Raw genomic sequence first — 13,736 nt, forward strand, 5'->3', positions numbered from 1 at the left:
GGTCGATGTCACCGTCACGGCTGTTGATCTCGGGGCTGGCGGTCGAACAACTTAGTTGAAAAAGCCGTTTTTCCCTTAAAGTAGCGTTTGGAAGAGACAGCTTGCTTTAGCCGTGCGCCGCGCTCCGTCGGCTCAGCGGGTTTTCTCTGGAGCTCGGCGCTGGCAGTGCTGGATTCTCCCCCGCCCCCAGCGCAGGCGAAGGGGCACGTTTTAAATTCACCCTTTTTTTCCCCCCCGAGGAGCCCCTGCGGCGTCTTTTAACGGAATTTCTGCCCCAGATTTTGCTCTCCCGCCTGACACGGGGCGCCTTGCTTCCGGCTTACCGCTCCTCGCACACTGCTGGTGCCGTTAGAGCCAGCCCGGCGCGGAAATGTGCCGCTGATGCCACGGTGCCGGCTCCGGTTAAACCACCCCCTGGCACAAAGACAGGCTCCTGCTGAGAAAATAACCGGAGTTTATTGCTGAGCGGCGTTGTGGTGGCACAGAGCCCTTCTGTCACCCCCGTCCCGCTTTCGGGCGGTCCCCTCGCTCTGCCGCGGGTCCAGCCTGGCCTCGCCGTCACATGAAGCTCTCCACCGTCCTCCTCCGGCACAGCTCGCACCTCCGTCCCGGCGGAGCTGTGCCCGCCATCACCTCCAGCTCGTGCTTTCCGGATCCCCCCAGGCCGTTGCCGGCTCTCCTGGCCGGCACGGCCGTGGTGGAGACGCGGAAGGAACCGGTGAGGGCGGAGGCGACCTCCTGCTCGTGCCGGCGGCGGCTGCAGCGGCAAGCGCGCCACATCTCCCTGCGGAAGTGCACCGTGAAGAGCCCGTAGACGAGCGGATCCAGGCACGTGTTGAAGAGGCCGAAGAGGAAGAGGATGTGGCTGAGAGATGGCGGCACCTTCTCCCGGGTCAACATCTCGGGGGAGAACCAGTACCAGAGGCCCAGGAGGTAGTACGGCGTCCAGCAGACGATGAAGGTCAGGACGATGACGATGGACATCTTGAGCGTCCGCATCCTGGCCCGGGGGATGTTGTTGTAGGAGCGACGGAGCTGGATCTCCGGGGAGGAGGCTGCGGGGCGGAAACGGAGCAGGAGGTAGGACGGAGGGAGGAAGAGGAGCGCGTCGCCCAGGCGTTGACGAAGAGCGCTGGGCCAGGGGAGCCCAGCGGGGTGCCGGAGCCCAGCGGGAGCATGGCGGGGTGAAAAAGGAAGAGGAGAACCGAAGGGTGGAGGAGCGGCGCCGGCCCGGCCCGTGCTCTCACCGCGGGCGTCCCTCGTCCTGCCCGAGATGGCGGCGAGGATGCGGCCGTAGCAGAGCACCATGACGAGCAGGGGCAGGAGGAAGAGGCAGGCGAAGGTGAACATGTTGTAGAGCGTCTCCTGCCAGTGCGCCCCGAAGCTGCCCACCGTCGCGCACTGCACGAAGCGGCGGGGCCGCGACCGGCTCACCGTGCGGAAGACGAATGCCTGGAAGGGGCCGGGGGGCTGTCAGCGTCCTTCCTCCCCCCCGACATCGTCATCATCATCATCGTCATCCCGCCCGAGGTCTCCCCCCGCCACCCCGGCGCTGGGGTTCGCCCACCTGGGGCAGAGCCAGCACAGCGCTGAGCGCCCACGCCGCGCACAGCATCGCCTTGTTCCTCCTCTCGGCGCAGCCCACCGCCAAGGGGTTGACGATGGCGGCGTGACGGTCCAACGCGATGACGACGGTGACGAAGGCCGAGGCGTACATGGCGGCCAACTTGAGGAACATGAGGGCCCGGCACGCCGCGTCCCCCCCGTACCACTGCACGGTGACGTTCCAGGCGGCGTCCAACGGCATCACCACCACCGTCACCAGCAGATCGGCCGCCGCCAGGTTGGCCATCAGGACGCGGACGCGGGGCAGACGCCGCCGCGGCGCCCGGGCGGCCGCCCAGAGCACGGCACCGTTGCAGCAAGCCGAGGAGAGGAAGAGGAGGCACGTGACGGCCACCCGCACCTTGGCCGCGGTGGAGAAGGTGGGCAGCGGGACGGGCTCCTCGCCGGCGCAGCTCCGGTTCCCCGCCGTCCCGGTGCCGTTCATGCCGGCGGTGGCCGCCGCGGGGCTGGGAGCCCGGGGACCCGCTGGGGCTCGTCCCCGCAGAGGGACGTGGTGACGCTGAGCATCTTTGGGGTTTGCCCCGATCCTCCCGGCGGGGGGGTCCTGCTCCTCTGCCCTGAGTTTGGTCGGGTCTCAGCCCGGGGGGGTCCCGGAGCGACGGCGCCCGCCCGGGTCCCCTCTCGTTTCCGACGCCGGGGAGCAGTGCGGAAAGGAGCCCGGCCCCGGGCTGGGGACGGTGGCCTTGTCCCCCCTCCCCGAGGACCCCCCCGGCTCTGGGAGCAGCCGGGGGTGCGGCTCACCCCCAGGACCCCTCAGCACCCGCCTGGTCACCCGTGCCCCCCGGCATCACCCGCTCTCGGTGTCCCCTGGGCAGCCTGGGGCGTCCTTCCTCCTCCTTCCTCCTCCTCTCCCGGGGAGTGCGTAACCCCGCGGGGGTTTGACAATCCTCTTGTCACCGAGGCCACAGAGAAGGGGACAGTGGGGGGGTCCCATGGCCACCCCAGGGCCCCCGTCCCCAGCGATGTCCCCAAGCAGCAGTGGTGCCCCACGGCAGTGTCCCCAGCCCCAGCACTGCCCCATGCCGCTGTCCCCAGCCCCACCAGTGCCCCACGGCAGCACCCCCCAGCCCTGGCAGTGTCCCCAGGCAGCAGCAGTGCCCCACGGCAGTGTCCTGAGCCCTGGCAGTGTCCCCCGACAGTGTCCCCAGCCCCGGCAGTGCCCCATGGCAGTGTCCCCAGCCCCGGCAGTGTCCTCCAGCAGTGGCAGTGCCCCACAGCAGTGTCCCCAAGACCTGGCAGTGTCCCCCAACAGTGTCCCCAGCCCCGGCAGTGTCCTCCAGCAGCAGCAGTGTCCCCAGCCCTGGCACTGCCCCAAGACCTGGCAGTGCCCCACAGCAGTGCCCCATGGCAGTGTCCCCAGCCCCAGCACTGTCCTCCGGCAGCAGCAGTGCCCCGGCAGTGCCCCACAGCAGCAGCAGTGCCCCATGGCAGTGTCCCCAGCCCTGGCAGAGCCCCGCAGCAGAGCCCCCCAGCAGTGCCCCACAGCAGTGCCCCCCAGCAGAGCCCCCCAGCAGTGCCCCACGGCAGAGCCCCACGGCAGAGCCCCCCAGCAGAGCCCCCCAGCAGTGCCCCACGGCAGTGCCCCACGGCAGAGCCCCCCGGCAGAGCCCCCCAGCAGAGCCCCCCAGCAGTGCCCCACGGCAGAGCCCCACGGCAGAGCCCCACAGCAGTGCCCCCCAGCAGAGCCCCACAGCAGTGCCCCACGGCAGAGCCCCACAGCAGTGCCCCACGGCAGAGCCCCACGGCAGTGCCCCACGGCAGCGCCCCACGGCAGAGCCCCACGGCAGAGCCCCACAGCAGTGCCCCACAGCAGTGCCCCACGGCAGAGCCCCACAGCAGAGCCCCCCAGCAGTGCCCCACAGCAGCGCCCCACAGCAGAGCCCCCCAGCAGAGCCCCACAGCAGTGCCCCACGGCAGAGCCCCACGGCAGAGCCCCACAGCAGCGCCCCCCCGCAGCCCCTCCGGTGCGGTACCGCTCCGCAGCGCTCTCCGCCCGCGGCTGCTGCAGTCGGTGTCGCCGCGCCCGACCCGCCCCGTCCTCCGCTGCGGCACAGCGCGGCCCCGGTCCGGTCCCCGCGGGGGCTCCCGCACCCGCCCGGCGCTGGGCCCCCCCCGCGGCCTCTGCCCCCGCTCGGCCCCGCAGGAGCCGCCGGGGGCCCCGCCCAGATGTGCCGACACCCAGATGTGCCAGTCCCTGTGCACCCTGGCACCCAGATGTGCCAACACCCAGATGTGCCAGTCCCTGTGCACCCTGGCACCCAGATGTGCCGACACCCAGATGTGCCAGTCCCTGTGCACCCTGGCACCCAGATGTGCCAACACCCAGATGTGCCAGTCCCTGTGCACCCTGGCACCCAGATGTGCCAACACCCAGATGTGCCAGTCCCTGTGCACCCTGGCACCCAGATGTGCCGGCACCCAGATGTGCCAGTCCCTGTGCACCCTGGCACCCAGATGTGCCGACACCCAGATGTGCCGGTCCCTGTGCACCCTGGCACCCAGATGTGCCGACACCCAGATGTGCTGGCACCCAGACATCCCAGTCCTTGTGCACCCCGGCACCCAGATGTGTAGTACCCAGGTGTGCTATCACCTAAATGTGCCAGTCCCCACACACCCGACTGCCCAGATGTGCAGCACCCAGATGTGCCCCGATGTGCCGGCCCCGCCCTGCCCGTGCCCACGGTGAGCGCCCCCCCGGCCCCCCAACACGCGGAGACGGACTGAGCCGTGCTGGGGCCTTTATTCACCGGGACGCCGACAGCGCGTGCCCCCCGCCCGCTCCCGCCCCGGCACCCCCTCGCTGGGACCCCGCGCCCCAAAACAGGGGGAGACCCCCCCGGGGAGGGACCGACCGGGGACACGGGCGTCCGGCGGCTGTTATTGCTCACAGCACCCAGCCCCGAGTGGCGCCTGGCGCTGGTGGGGACCCCCCGGATGTGGGGCGGGTGGGGCAGCCGGCGGCTGCTGCCAAGGTCCGTAGGGAAAAGCGCTGCCGGGAGGATGAGGAGGGAGCGGGAGGAAGATGCAGGGGAGCTGGGGGGGATACCGGCTCCTGGAGGAATTTGGGGTCGTGCAAAGTATCTGCCAATGGCAGCAATGGAAGTATTGTCATGTGCCTGCAGTCATCAGTAGGGTTCAGAGTGAACGTTGCCACCGCCTGCATGAGGAGGCCCCACGCCGGCACGAGAGCAGCCGGGCAGGGACAGAGCGGCCACCCGGGGTGGTCCCTTCACCGGGGGGTCCCCCAGGACGCCGGGAGCCGGGTCTGGGGGGGCCACGGGGGGTCCCTAACTGCCCGGCTCCAGGGCCACGCTGCTCTGGAAGTTGGCCAACTGTCGCATCTCCTCCGTCTGCATGGAGTGCCGGCGCAGCAGCTTGCGGCGTCCCTTGGGCGAGCCGGGGGCCGGGGGGCCGCGGGGGCCGGGGGGGTGTGGGCCGGCGTGCAGGGGGGGCAAGAAGCCGGCCCTCCCCGGGGCCAAGGGCTCCAGCAAGAGGGTGCCGGAGCCGCGACGCTCCAGCAAACCGGGCGGGCGTCGGCGGGTGCCCGGGGGGGACTCGGCGGCCGGCAGCGGCATGGCCGACGCGGCGCAGCGCCGGCCTCGCCCCGGCGAGGGAGGCGGCGAGACGGCCCAGGGGCGCCCCTCCATTTCGGGGGGTTCCCAGCGAGGCGGTTTGACCCGCGCCGTTTCGGGGGCCGTGTTGCGACGTGCCAACGGCTGCGGGCAAGCGGGGGGCACCCGCTCGGCCCAGGCGGCCCCCGGCAGCTCCGCCGCCTCCCGGCCCTCCACGCTGTGCCGCCGCGGGCGCCCGCCGAGGCTCAGCCCCTCCATCCCCACCACCAACCGCTCCGGGGGTCCCCGCGCCCCCTCTGTCCCCGGGGCCACCAAACCCCAGGGCTCCGAATTGAGGCGCTTCAGCGGCCGGCCCCGGGCGCGGGACGGCTCCGGCACGGCGGTGACCGGTGCCGGCGGCGGTGGCGGGAAGCAGAAGATGTCCCTCTCCTCTTCTTTCTCGCTGCCGGCGGGCGAAGCCGCCGTCCGCACCTCGATGTCGGAGGGTGACATGCAGAGCGCCGGCGAGCGTTTCTCCTCCAGCCCCGGCGAAGGCGGCGAGTTTAGGTATTGCCGCGTGGTTTTGGTACCCGAGGGTGAGGTGTCGGTGGTGATGATGATCACCTCCTTCCCTCGGGCCTTGCAGGCGTCCAGCAGCACCTGCAGCGTCTCCCGGTCCCCCGGTTAATGGCGTAAACCAGCGCGGAGGCTCCGGCGTAATCGCGGGCGCTGGGATCGGCGCCGTGGGCCAACAAAACGGCGGCTACCGCCGGGCCGGCGCGTTCGGCGCAGGCGTGCATCAACGCCGTCTTGCCCGTTTTATCGGGGATGTTGGGATCGGCGCCGTTTTCCAGGAGGTACCGAACCATCCGGGGCTGCTCCGGCGGGTCGGCGTAGCCGGCCCGGCACGCGGCCATCAACGGCGTCTGCCCGGCGGCGTTGCCCTCGTTGATGTAGGCCCCCCCTTCCAGCAAGAGCCGGGTGAGGCGAAACTTGCCCTGTGCCACGGCTCGCAGCAGCGCCGAACCGTCCGCCGGTAACGCGGTTAAACCGGGCGGCCCGGCGGCACCGGGAGGGCGGCGGACGGGGCTGGGCATGGCGGCGTTTACGGCAGCGGGGATGGCGGAGGGGTGTGCTGGGCCGGGAGCGTCGCCCGCTCACTGCAACGGGGCGCGGCGCACCTTGAAGCCCCCCCGGGCCCCCCGGGGCGGCGCAGGCGCAGCTCCCTGCCTCAGTTTCCCCAGCCCCCTCCCGCCGGGGGACGGTTCCCGCCGATGCCACCGGCCGTCGCGGCACAGCCCGTGGCAGCGGGTCCCCGGGGCCGCTCTGCCGCGGGGCTGCGCCCCCCACTGTGTCCCCCCGTGTCCCCCCGTGTCCCCCCCCCACCCCCGGTTACCCCCCCCACAGCCCCTCCTGTACCCCCATCCCCCACCTGCCCCCCACGTACTCCCCCACATCCCCCTCCCGCACCCCACCCCCACCCCACCCCCTCCGGTACCCCCATTTCCCCCCCCCCCATCCCTGCCTGCGCGGTTGCCATGGCGACGGCAGCTCATCCTCCTCCTCCTCCTGCCTCTGACCGGCCAAGGAAATGGGGGGGAACCGCCGGCGCCCCCAGTTCCCCCCAGTCCCCCCAGTCCCTCCAGACCCCCCAGTCCCCCCCAGTCTCCCCAGTTCACCCAGTCTCCCCAGTACCCCCAGTCCTCCCAGTCCCTCCAGTCCCTCCAGACCCCCCAGTCCCCACCAGTCTCCCCAGTCTCCCCAGTCCCTCCAGCCCCCCCCAGTTCCCCCAGTCCGCCCCAGTCCCCCCAGTTCACCCAGTCCCCCCAGTCCCCCCTGTCCCTCCAGCCCCCCAGTCCCCCCCAGTCTTCCCAGTCCCCCCAGTCCCCCCCAGTCCCCACCGGTCTTCCCAGTCTCCCCAGTCCCTCCAGCCCCCCCAGTCCTCCCAGTTCACCCAGTTCACCCAGTCCCCCCAGTCCCCGCCAGTCTCCCCAGTCTTCCCAGTCCCCCCAGTTCCCCCAGTCCCCCCAGTCCCCCCCAGTCCCCCCCGGAGGGGTCCCCCCCCGCCCCTCCATCCCTCCCCGTTACCATGGCGACCGGAGCGCGGTCCCCCCCCGCGCCGGGTCCCGCTGCCCTCCGCCGGGGGGGGGCACAGGGGGGCACAGGGGCCGTGGGGCGGCGGTCGCCATCCGGAGCTGCCGCCGGCGGCGCGGGGGGGGCGGGGGGGGGGGAGGGCCCCCCGGGGCTGATCGGGGCGGCAGCGGCGCGGGGGGGGCGGGCGGTGAATCAGCGGTGGCGGTGGCGGAGCCGCTGCACTGCACCGCCCGCGCGGGCGGGGGGGGAGGGGCCGCGGGGGGGGGGCGGGGGCCGTGGGGCGGGGGGTGACCATGTGGGGCTGGGGGTCACAGGGTGTGGGGCGGGGGGCCGTGGGGCTGGGGGTCACATAGTGTGGGGCTGGGGGTCACAGGGTGTGGGGCTGGGGGCCGCGGGGCTGCGGGTCACAGGTATGGGGCTGGGGTGACGGGTGTGGGGCTGGGGGCCATGGGGCTGGGGGTCACATAGTGTGGGGCTGGGAGTCACAGAGCATGGGGCAGGGGCCTGTAGGGCATGGGGCTGGGGGCTGTGGGGCTGGGGGTCACAGGTATGGGGCTGGGGTGACGGGTGTGGGGCTGGGGGCCATGGGGCTGGGGGTCACATAGTGTGGGGCTGGGAGTCACAGAGCATGGGGCAGGGGCCTGTAGGGCATGGGGCTGGGGGCTGTGGGGCTGTGGGTCACGGGTATGGGGCTGGGGGTCACAGGGTGTGGGGCTGGGCTTCACATAATGTGGGGCTGGGGGCCATGGGGCTGTGGGCCGTGGGGCTGGGGGTGACGGGTGTGGGGCTGGGGGCTGTGGGGCTGGGGGTCACAGGTATGGGGCTGTGGGTCACAGGGCCGTGGGGCTGTGGGTCACAGTGCAGTGGGGTCGCAGCAGAGCGGTGCGGGGGGACACAGCGCTGGGGGGGGCTGAGACGCCGCGGGGCCGTGGGCGGGGCAGTGGGCGGGGCCGTGGGCGGGGCGCCCCGCTCCAGCCCCGCCCCCCGCCGTTCTTTCCTTCCTTCCCCCGCCACGCCCCCGCCACGCCCCCTCCGTCCCCTCCCCTCTGACTGGCTCCGCCGCCAGCAAATCAGCGCGGCGCTGGCCCGTACGTCCCGCCCCTTTCACCGGTTGCGTGGCCGCCGCCGCGCCGGACGCACGTGGAGCGACTGCGCGTGCGCGCGTGAGTACCGGCGGGGGGGGCCCCGGGACGGCGGGAGCGGGGGGGGGCGGCCCCGCGTGTCCCCCCGTGTCCCCCCGTGTCCCCCCGTGTCCCCCGTGTCCCGGGGGGCCGCTCCCGGGGGGGGCTGCCCCGTGCCGTGTCCCCACTCGTGTCCCGTGTCCCGGGGGGGCCTCTCCGTGTCCCCACTCGTGTCCCGGGGGGGTGTGTGCCCGTGTCGTGTCCCCACTCGTGTCCCCCTGTCCCGGGGGCCGCTCCGTGTCCCCACTCGTGTCCCCGGGGGTGTGTGCCCGTGTCGTGTCCCCACTCGTGTCCCGTGTCCCGGGGACCGCTCCGTGTCCCCACCCGTGTCCCGGGGGGGGTGTATGCCCCATGCCATGTCCCCACCCGTGTCCCGGGGGGGGTGCCCCGTGCCATGTCCCCACTCATGTCCCCACTCGTGACCCCCTGTCCGGGGTGGGGGGGGGCTGCCCTGTGCCGTGTCCCCACTCGTGTCCCCACTCGTGTCCCGGGGGGGGTGTGCCCTGTGCCGTGTCCCCACTCGTGTCCCCACTGGTGTCCCAGGGGGTGCCCCCCCGCGCCCCCGTCACCGGCTGTGCCCAGCGCCCCCCATGGCGGGCCGGGGCCGGGCCCGGGGCCGGGGGCAGATGACCTTCAGCGTGGAGGCCGTGGGCATCGCCAAGGGGGAGGCGCTGCCCCCCCCCACCCTCCAGCCCTCCCCCCTCTTCCCGGTAAGTCATGGGGGGGGGCCGAGGGCGGCTGAGCACCCACACACTCACCACACGTGTGTCCGGAGTGTGGCTGAGCACTGACACACTCATTGCACGTGTGCCTTGAGCATGGCTGAGCACTGACACGCTCGCCACACGTGAGCCCTGAGTGTGGCTGAGCACCAACACGCTCGCCACATGTGTGCCCGGAGCACAGCTGTGCACTGATGCGCTCACCACACATGTGCCCTGAGTGTGGCTGAGCACTGATGCACTCACTACACGTGTGTCCTGAGGGTGGCTGAGCACTGACACGCTTGCTGCACGTGTGCCCCAAGCCTGGCTGTGCACTGATGCGCTCGCTGCACATGTGCTGTGCCTCGAGTGTGGCTGAGCACCAACGCGCTCACCACACGTGTGCCCTGAGTGTGGCTGAGCACTGATGCGCTCGCTGCACGTGTGCCCTGAGTGCGGTTGAGCACTGACACACTCACCACACATGTGTCCTGAGGGTGGCTGAGCACCAACACGCTTGCTGCACGTGTGCCCTGAGCGTGGCTGAGCACCGATGCACTTGCTGCACATGTGTCCTGAGGGTGGCTGAGCGCTGACACGCTCGCCACATGTGTGCCCTGAGTGTGGCTGAGCACTGATGCGCTCACTGCACATGTGCCCTGAGCACAGCTGAGCACCAACACACTCACCGCACGTGTGCCCCGAGCATGGCTGAGCACTGATGCTCTCACCACATGTGTGTCCTGAGTGTGGCTGAGCACCAACACACTCGCCACATGCGTGCCCTGAGCATGGCTGAGCAGTGATGCGCTCACCGCACATGTGCCCTGAGTGTGGCTGAGCACTGACACACTCACCACATGTGTGCTGTGCCTTGAGCGCAGTTGAGCACTGACACGCTCACCACACTTGTGTCCTGAGGGTGGCTGAGCACCAACACGCTCGCTGCATGTGTGCCCTGAGTGTGGCTGAGCACTGATGCACTTGCTGCATATGTGTCTGAGTGTGGCTGAGCACTGACACACTCATTGCACATGTGCCTTGAGCGTGGCTGAGCACTGACACACTCACCACACGTGTGCCCCAAGCCTGGCTGAGCACTGATGTGCTCACCACACGTGTACCTTGAGTGTGGCTGAGCACTGACATGCTCACTGCACATGTGCTGTGCCCCGAGCGTGCCTGAGCACCGACACGCTCACCACACGTGTGCCCTGAGTGTGGCTGAGCACCGACGCGCTCACTGCACGTGTGCCCCGAGCACGGCTGAGCACCGACGCGCTCACTGCACGTGTGCCCCGAGCACGGCTGAGCACCGACGCGCTCGCCACACGTGTGCCCGCAGCCGCTGGAGCAGCGGGCGGCCCCCCTGCCGGGGGGGGAGGAGGGGGAGTACATGCTGGCGCTGAAGCAGGAGCTGCGCGGGGCCATGCGGAGCCTCCCCTACTGCGTCAAGCCCGGGGCGCCCCGCAGAGGTACGGGGGGGGGGACGGGGCCCCCCGCGAGCAGGGGAGGGGGGCACCCGCCCCACGGCACCCGCCCCACAGCACCCGCCCCACAGCACCCGCCCCGCTGCCCTGGGGCCTCTCAGTCCTTCTGTATTGTGGCCCCCCACGTTGGGACCCCCAACCCCAGTGCTGTGACCCCCCAGCCCCATGGCCCCCCAGCCCCATAGTCCCCAGCCCCATAGCCCCCAGCCCCACTGTGAGGTGATCCCCCCCCAGCCCCACGGCCCCCAGCCCCACTGCATTGTGCCCCCCCAGCCCTGCTACCCCGTGACCCCCAGCCCCACAGCTCCACCCCCACTGCATTGGGACCCCCAGCCCATGTTGTCACCCCCCCCCCAGCCCCACTGCGTTGGGACACCCCCCCCCCCCCCCCCCCAGCCCCATAGCCCCCCCCCCACGCTGCTGTGACCCCCCCACCGCACCGGGCCCCACTGTGGCTGTTTCCAGCTGGGCTGCCTTGCACCCCTGGGTGTCCCCATGGGTGCCCCCCCTCAGCGCCCCCCCCGCCCCACTGACTGACCCCCCCCGCCCCACTGACCCCCCCCTGCCCCACTGACCCCCCCGCCCCACTGACCCCCCCCCGCCCTGGGCTGCCCCAGATATCGAGCGCTACTCGGACAAGTACCAGCTCTCCAGCCCCATTGACAGCGCCATCGACTGGAACCCAGGTTGGGGGGCACCCGGGGGGGCGGTGTGGGGCGGGGGGGGCTCGGGGGGGGGACACTGATCCAGCCCCACTCTCTGCCCCACAGACTGGAGGCGGCTGCCGCGGGAGCTGAAGATCCGGGTGCGGCGGCTGCGGAAAGGCGGTGAGTGTGTCCCCCCCGTGTCCCCCCGTGGGGCCGGACTCGGCCCCCCTGGGGGGTGACGCTCCCCACTGCCCCCCCGCAGGGACCCCCCTCCTGACCCCCAAGTGCAAGCAGCGGGTCGCGCTCGACAAGGAGGAGGCCATTAAGAAGCTGGAGGTAGCGAGGCCGAAGGCTCGGCCGCCGTCCCCCGTGGCAGTGGGGGGTGCCCCCCCCCGCCGTGGCCCCGCTGGATTTTGGGGTCCCCCCCCGGGTTGACGCCGCAGGGGCTCCCCTGAACCCCCAGAGCCTGGAGAAGAAGGAGGAGGAGGTGACGTCGGAGGAGGAAGAGGAGAAGGAGGAGGAGAGAAGAAGGGAAGGAGGAGGAGGAAGAGGAGTATGACGAGGAGGAGCACGAGGAGGTGAGGGGGGGCTGCGGGGGGGCGCGTCCCGGTGGGACCCCCCTTGGGGTGACGGGTACAGCCGCCCCGGCCACGGGGTTGCAGGTGCCCCCCCGACCCCCCTGACCCCCCCTGACCACCCCGGATCCCCCCCGACCCCCCGCAATCCCCCCCCCGACCCCCCCCGACCCCCCCAACTTCCCCGGAGCCCCCCCAATCCCCCCCCGGACCCCCCCAACCCCCCCCAATCCCCCCCCCGACCCCCCCAGACCCCCCCAACTTCCCCGGACCCCCCCCAATCCCCCCCCGGACCCCCCCTGACCCCTCCAGACCCCTCCTGACCCCCCGGACCCCCCAGACCCCCCCCAACCCCCACGACCCCCCCCCAGACCCCCTCTGACCCCCCTGACCCCCCCCGACCCCCCCGACCCCCCAATCCCCCCCGGACCCCCCCGGACCCCCCCTGACCCCCCCCCCCCACAGGAGACCGACTACATCATGTCCTACTTCGACAACGGGGAGGACTTCGGCGCTGACAGCGATGACAACATGGATGAGGCGGTCTACTGACCCCCCCGGGACACCGGGGTCCCTGTCACCCCCCCTGGGACACTGGGGGCCCTGTCACCCCCCCCCCTCGGGACACCAGGGTCCCCGTCACCCCCCCCTGGGACACCGGGGTCCCTGTCACCCCCCCTGGGACACTGGGGGCCCTGTCACCCCCCCTGGGACACCGGGGTCCCTGTCACCCCCCCTGGGACACCAGGGTCCCTGTCACCCACCCCCGGGACACTGGGGTCCCTGTCACCCCCCCCGGGACACTGGGGTCTCTGTCACCCCCCCCCCGGGGACACCGGGGTCCCCGTCACCCCCCCCGGGGACACCGGGGTCCCTGTCACCCCCCCCGGGACACTGGGGTCCCCATCACCCCCCCTGGGACACTGGGGTCCCTGTCACACCCCCCCCGGGGACACCAGCGTCTCCGTCACCCCCCCCGGGACACTGGGGTCCCTGTCACCCCCCCCGGGGACACTGGGGTCCCCGTCACCCCCCCCAACACGGGAGTCCCCTGTCCCCCCCCCCGTCACTGCAGTCCCCTGTGTGTCCCCCCCGTCACTGGGGTCCCTGTCACCCCCCCCGGGGACACTGGGGTCCCCTGTCCCCCCCCCCAACACGGGGGTCCCCTGTCTCCCCCCCCCCCCCCCGTCACTGGGGTCCCCTGTCCCCCCCGTCACTGGGTTCCCCTGTCCCCCCCGTCACTGGGGTCCCTGTCCCCCATCGCCTCCAGCCAGCAGGTGGCACTTGTGCTCCAGGGATGGGGGGTGGGACCCCCCCGGGGTGGGACCCCCCAAGGTTGGGGCACCCCGGGGTGCTGGGGGGGGGGGGGGCGCGTGGGGCCGCCCCTCTGCCCCCCCCTCGGGGGGTCCCGGGGGGCTCCCGGACCCCTTGCGGGGGGTTGGGGGGAGGGCCCCCCCTTGTCCCCAAAGCGGGGGGGGGTCGTCCCTTTGGAGGTGTTTTGGGGGTGTCCCCCCCCCCCCGCGGCAGCTGTCTCACTGGGGGGGTTCACCCGATTTTGGGTGGATTAAAGCCGATTTCTGGGTCTCCGGCGCAGCTCAGCCTCAAACCGGGGGGGCCCCTCCGCCCCCCACCCCCCTCGCTGGGCACGGGGGGGGCACCTGCCCTGGGGGGGGGCCGGGTGCACCCATGGGTGCCCCCCCTTTTCACCCCACGCGGGCGGGGCCGGCGGCACCCGGTTTTCCACCCCATTGCCCCCCCCGGCCATGTGCGGGGCACACCCGCTATGGGGCGGGGGGGTGCAAATCCCCAGCTCCTGGAGTCAGGGGATGCAGCAGCACCGTGTCCCCATCCCCTGGGTGTCCCCA

The 13,736-nt window shown here is 72.2% G+C and overlaps 3 protein-coding genes across 3 annotated transcripts; 1 reads left to right on the top strand and 2 right to left on the bottom strand.

The window, feature by feature from the left end:
* Positions 1–558: 558 nt before the first annotated feature.
* Positions 559–2,050, bottom strand: LOC132319981 (gonadotropin-releasing hormone II receptor-like). Its single transcript, XM_059832069.1, has 3 exons — positions 1,568–2,050; positions 1,248–1,452; positions 559–1,055 (listed from the first exon to the last, which is right to left on the bottom strand). Exons 1-3 carry the CDS (start codon positions 2,048–2,050, stop codon positions 559–561), a joined length of 1,185 nt encoding a protein of 394 aa, XP_059688052.1.
* Positions 2,051–4,916: 2,866 nt separating this feature from the next.
* On the bottom strand, positions 4,917–6,277 carry ANKRD34A (ankyrin repeat domain 34A). The gene is given in 2 exon segments (XM_059832070.1): positions 4,917–5,863; positions 5,866–6,277. Coding segments are annotated over 2 exon segments (1,359 nt in total).
* A 2,768-nt stretch (positions 6,278–9,045) lies between these two features.
* On the top strand, positions 9,046–12,425 carry POLR3GL (RNA polymerase III subunit GL). The gene is given in 8 exon segments (XM_059832354.1): positions 9,046–9,165; positions 10,505–10,634; positions 11,267–11,335; positions 11,420–11,476; positions 11,559–11,632; positions 11,760–11,819; positions 11,821–11,874; positions 12,337–12,425. Coding segments are annotated over 8 exon segments (651 nt in total). The 3' UTR covers positions 12,424–12,425.
* Positions 12,426–13,736: the final 1,311 nt, after the last annotated feature.

Source organism: Gavia stellata, chromosome 33, assembly GCF_030936135.1.
Source record: "Gavia stellata isolate bGavSte3 chromosome 33, bGavSte3.hap2, whole genome shotgun sequence".
Taxonomy (NCBI): domain Eukaryota; kingdom Metazoa; phylum Chordata; class Aves; order Gaviiformes; family Gaviidae; genus Gavia; species Gavia stellata.

What these genes read in the sequence shown, in the direction of transcription:
- LOC132319981 (XM_059832069.1), bottom strand. Translation starts at nt 2,050, where the DNA reads ATGAACGGCACCGGGACGGCGGGGAACCGGAGCTGCGCCGGCGAGGAG. An exon ending in CTGTGCTGGCTCTGCCCCAG is followed by an intron (nt 1,453 to 1,567) that starts GTGGGCGAACCC and finishes GGCCCCTTCCAG; the next exon opens with GCATTCGTCTTCCGCACGGT. An exon ending in CAGGACGAGGGACGCCCGCG is followed by an intron (nt 1,056 to 1,247) that starts GTGAGAGCACGG and finishes TCCGCCCCGCAG; the next exon opens with CCTCCTCCCCGGAGATCCAG.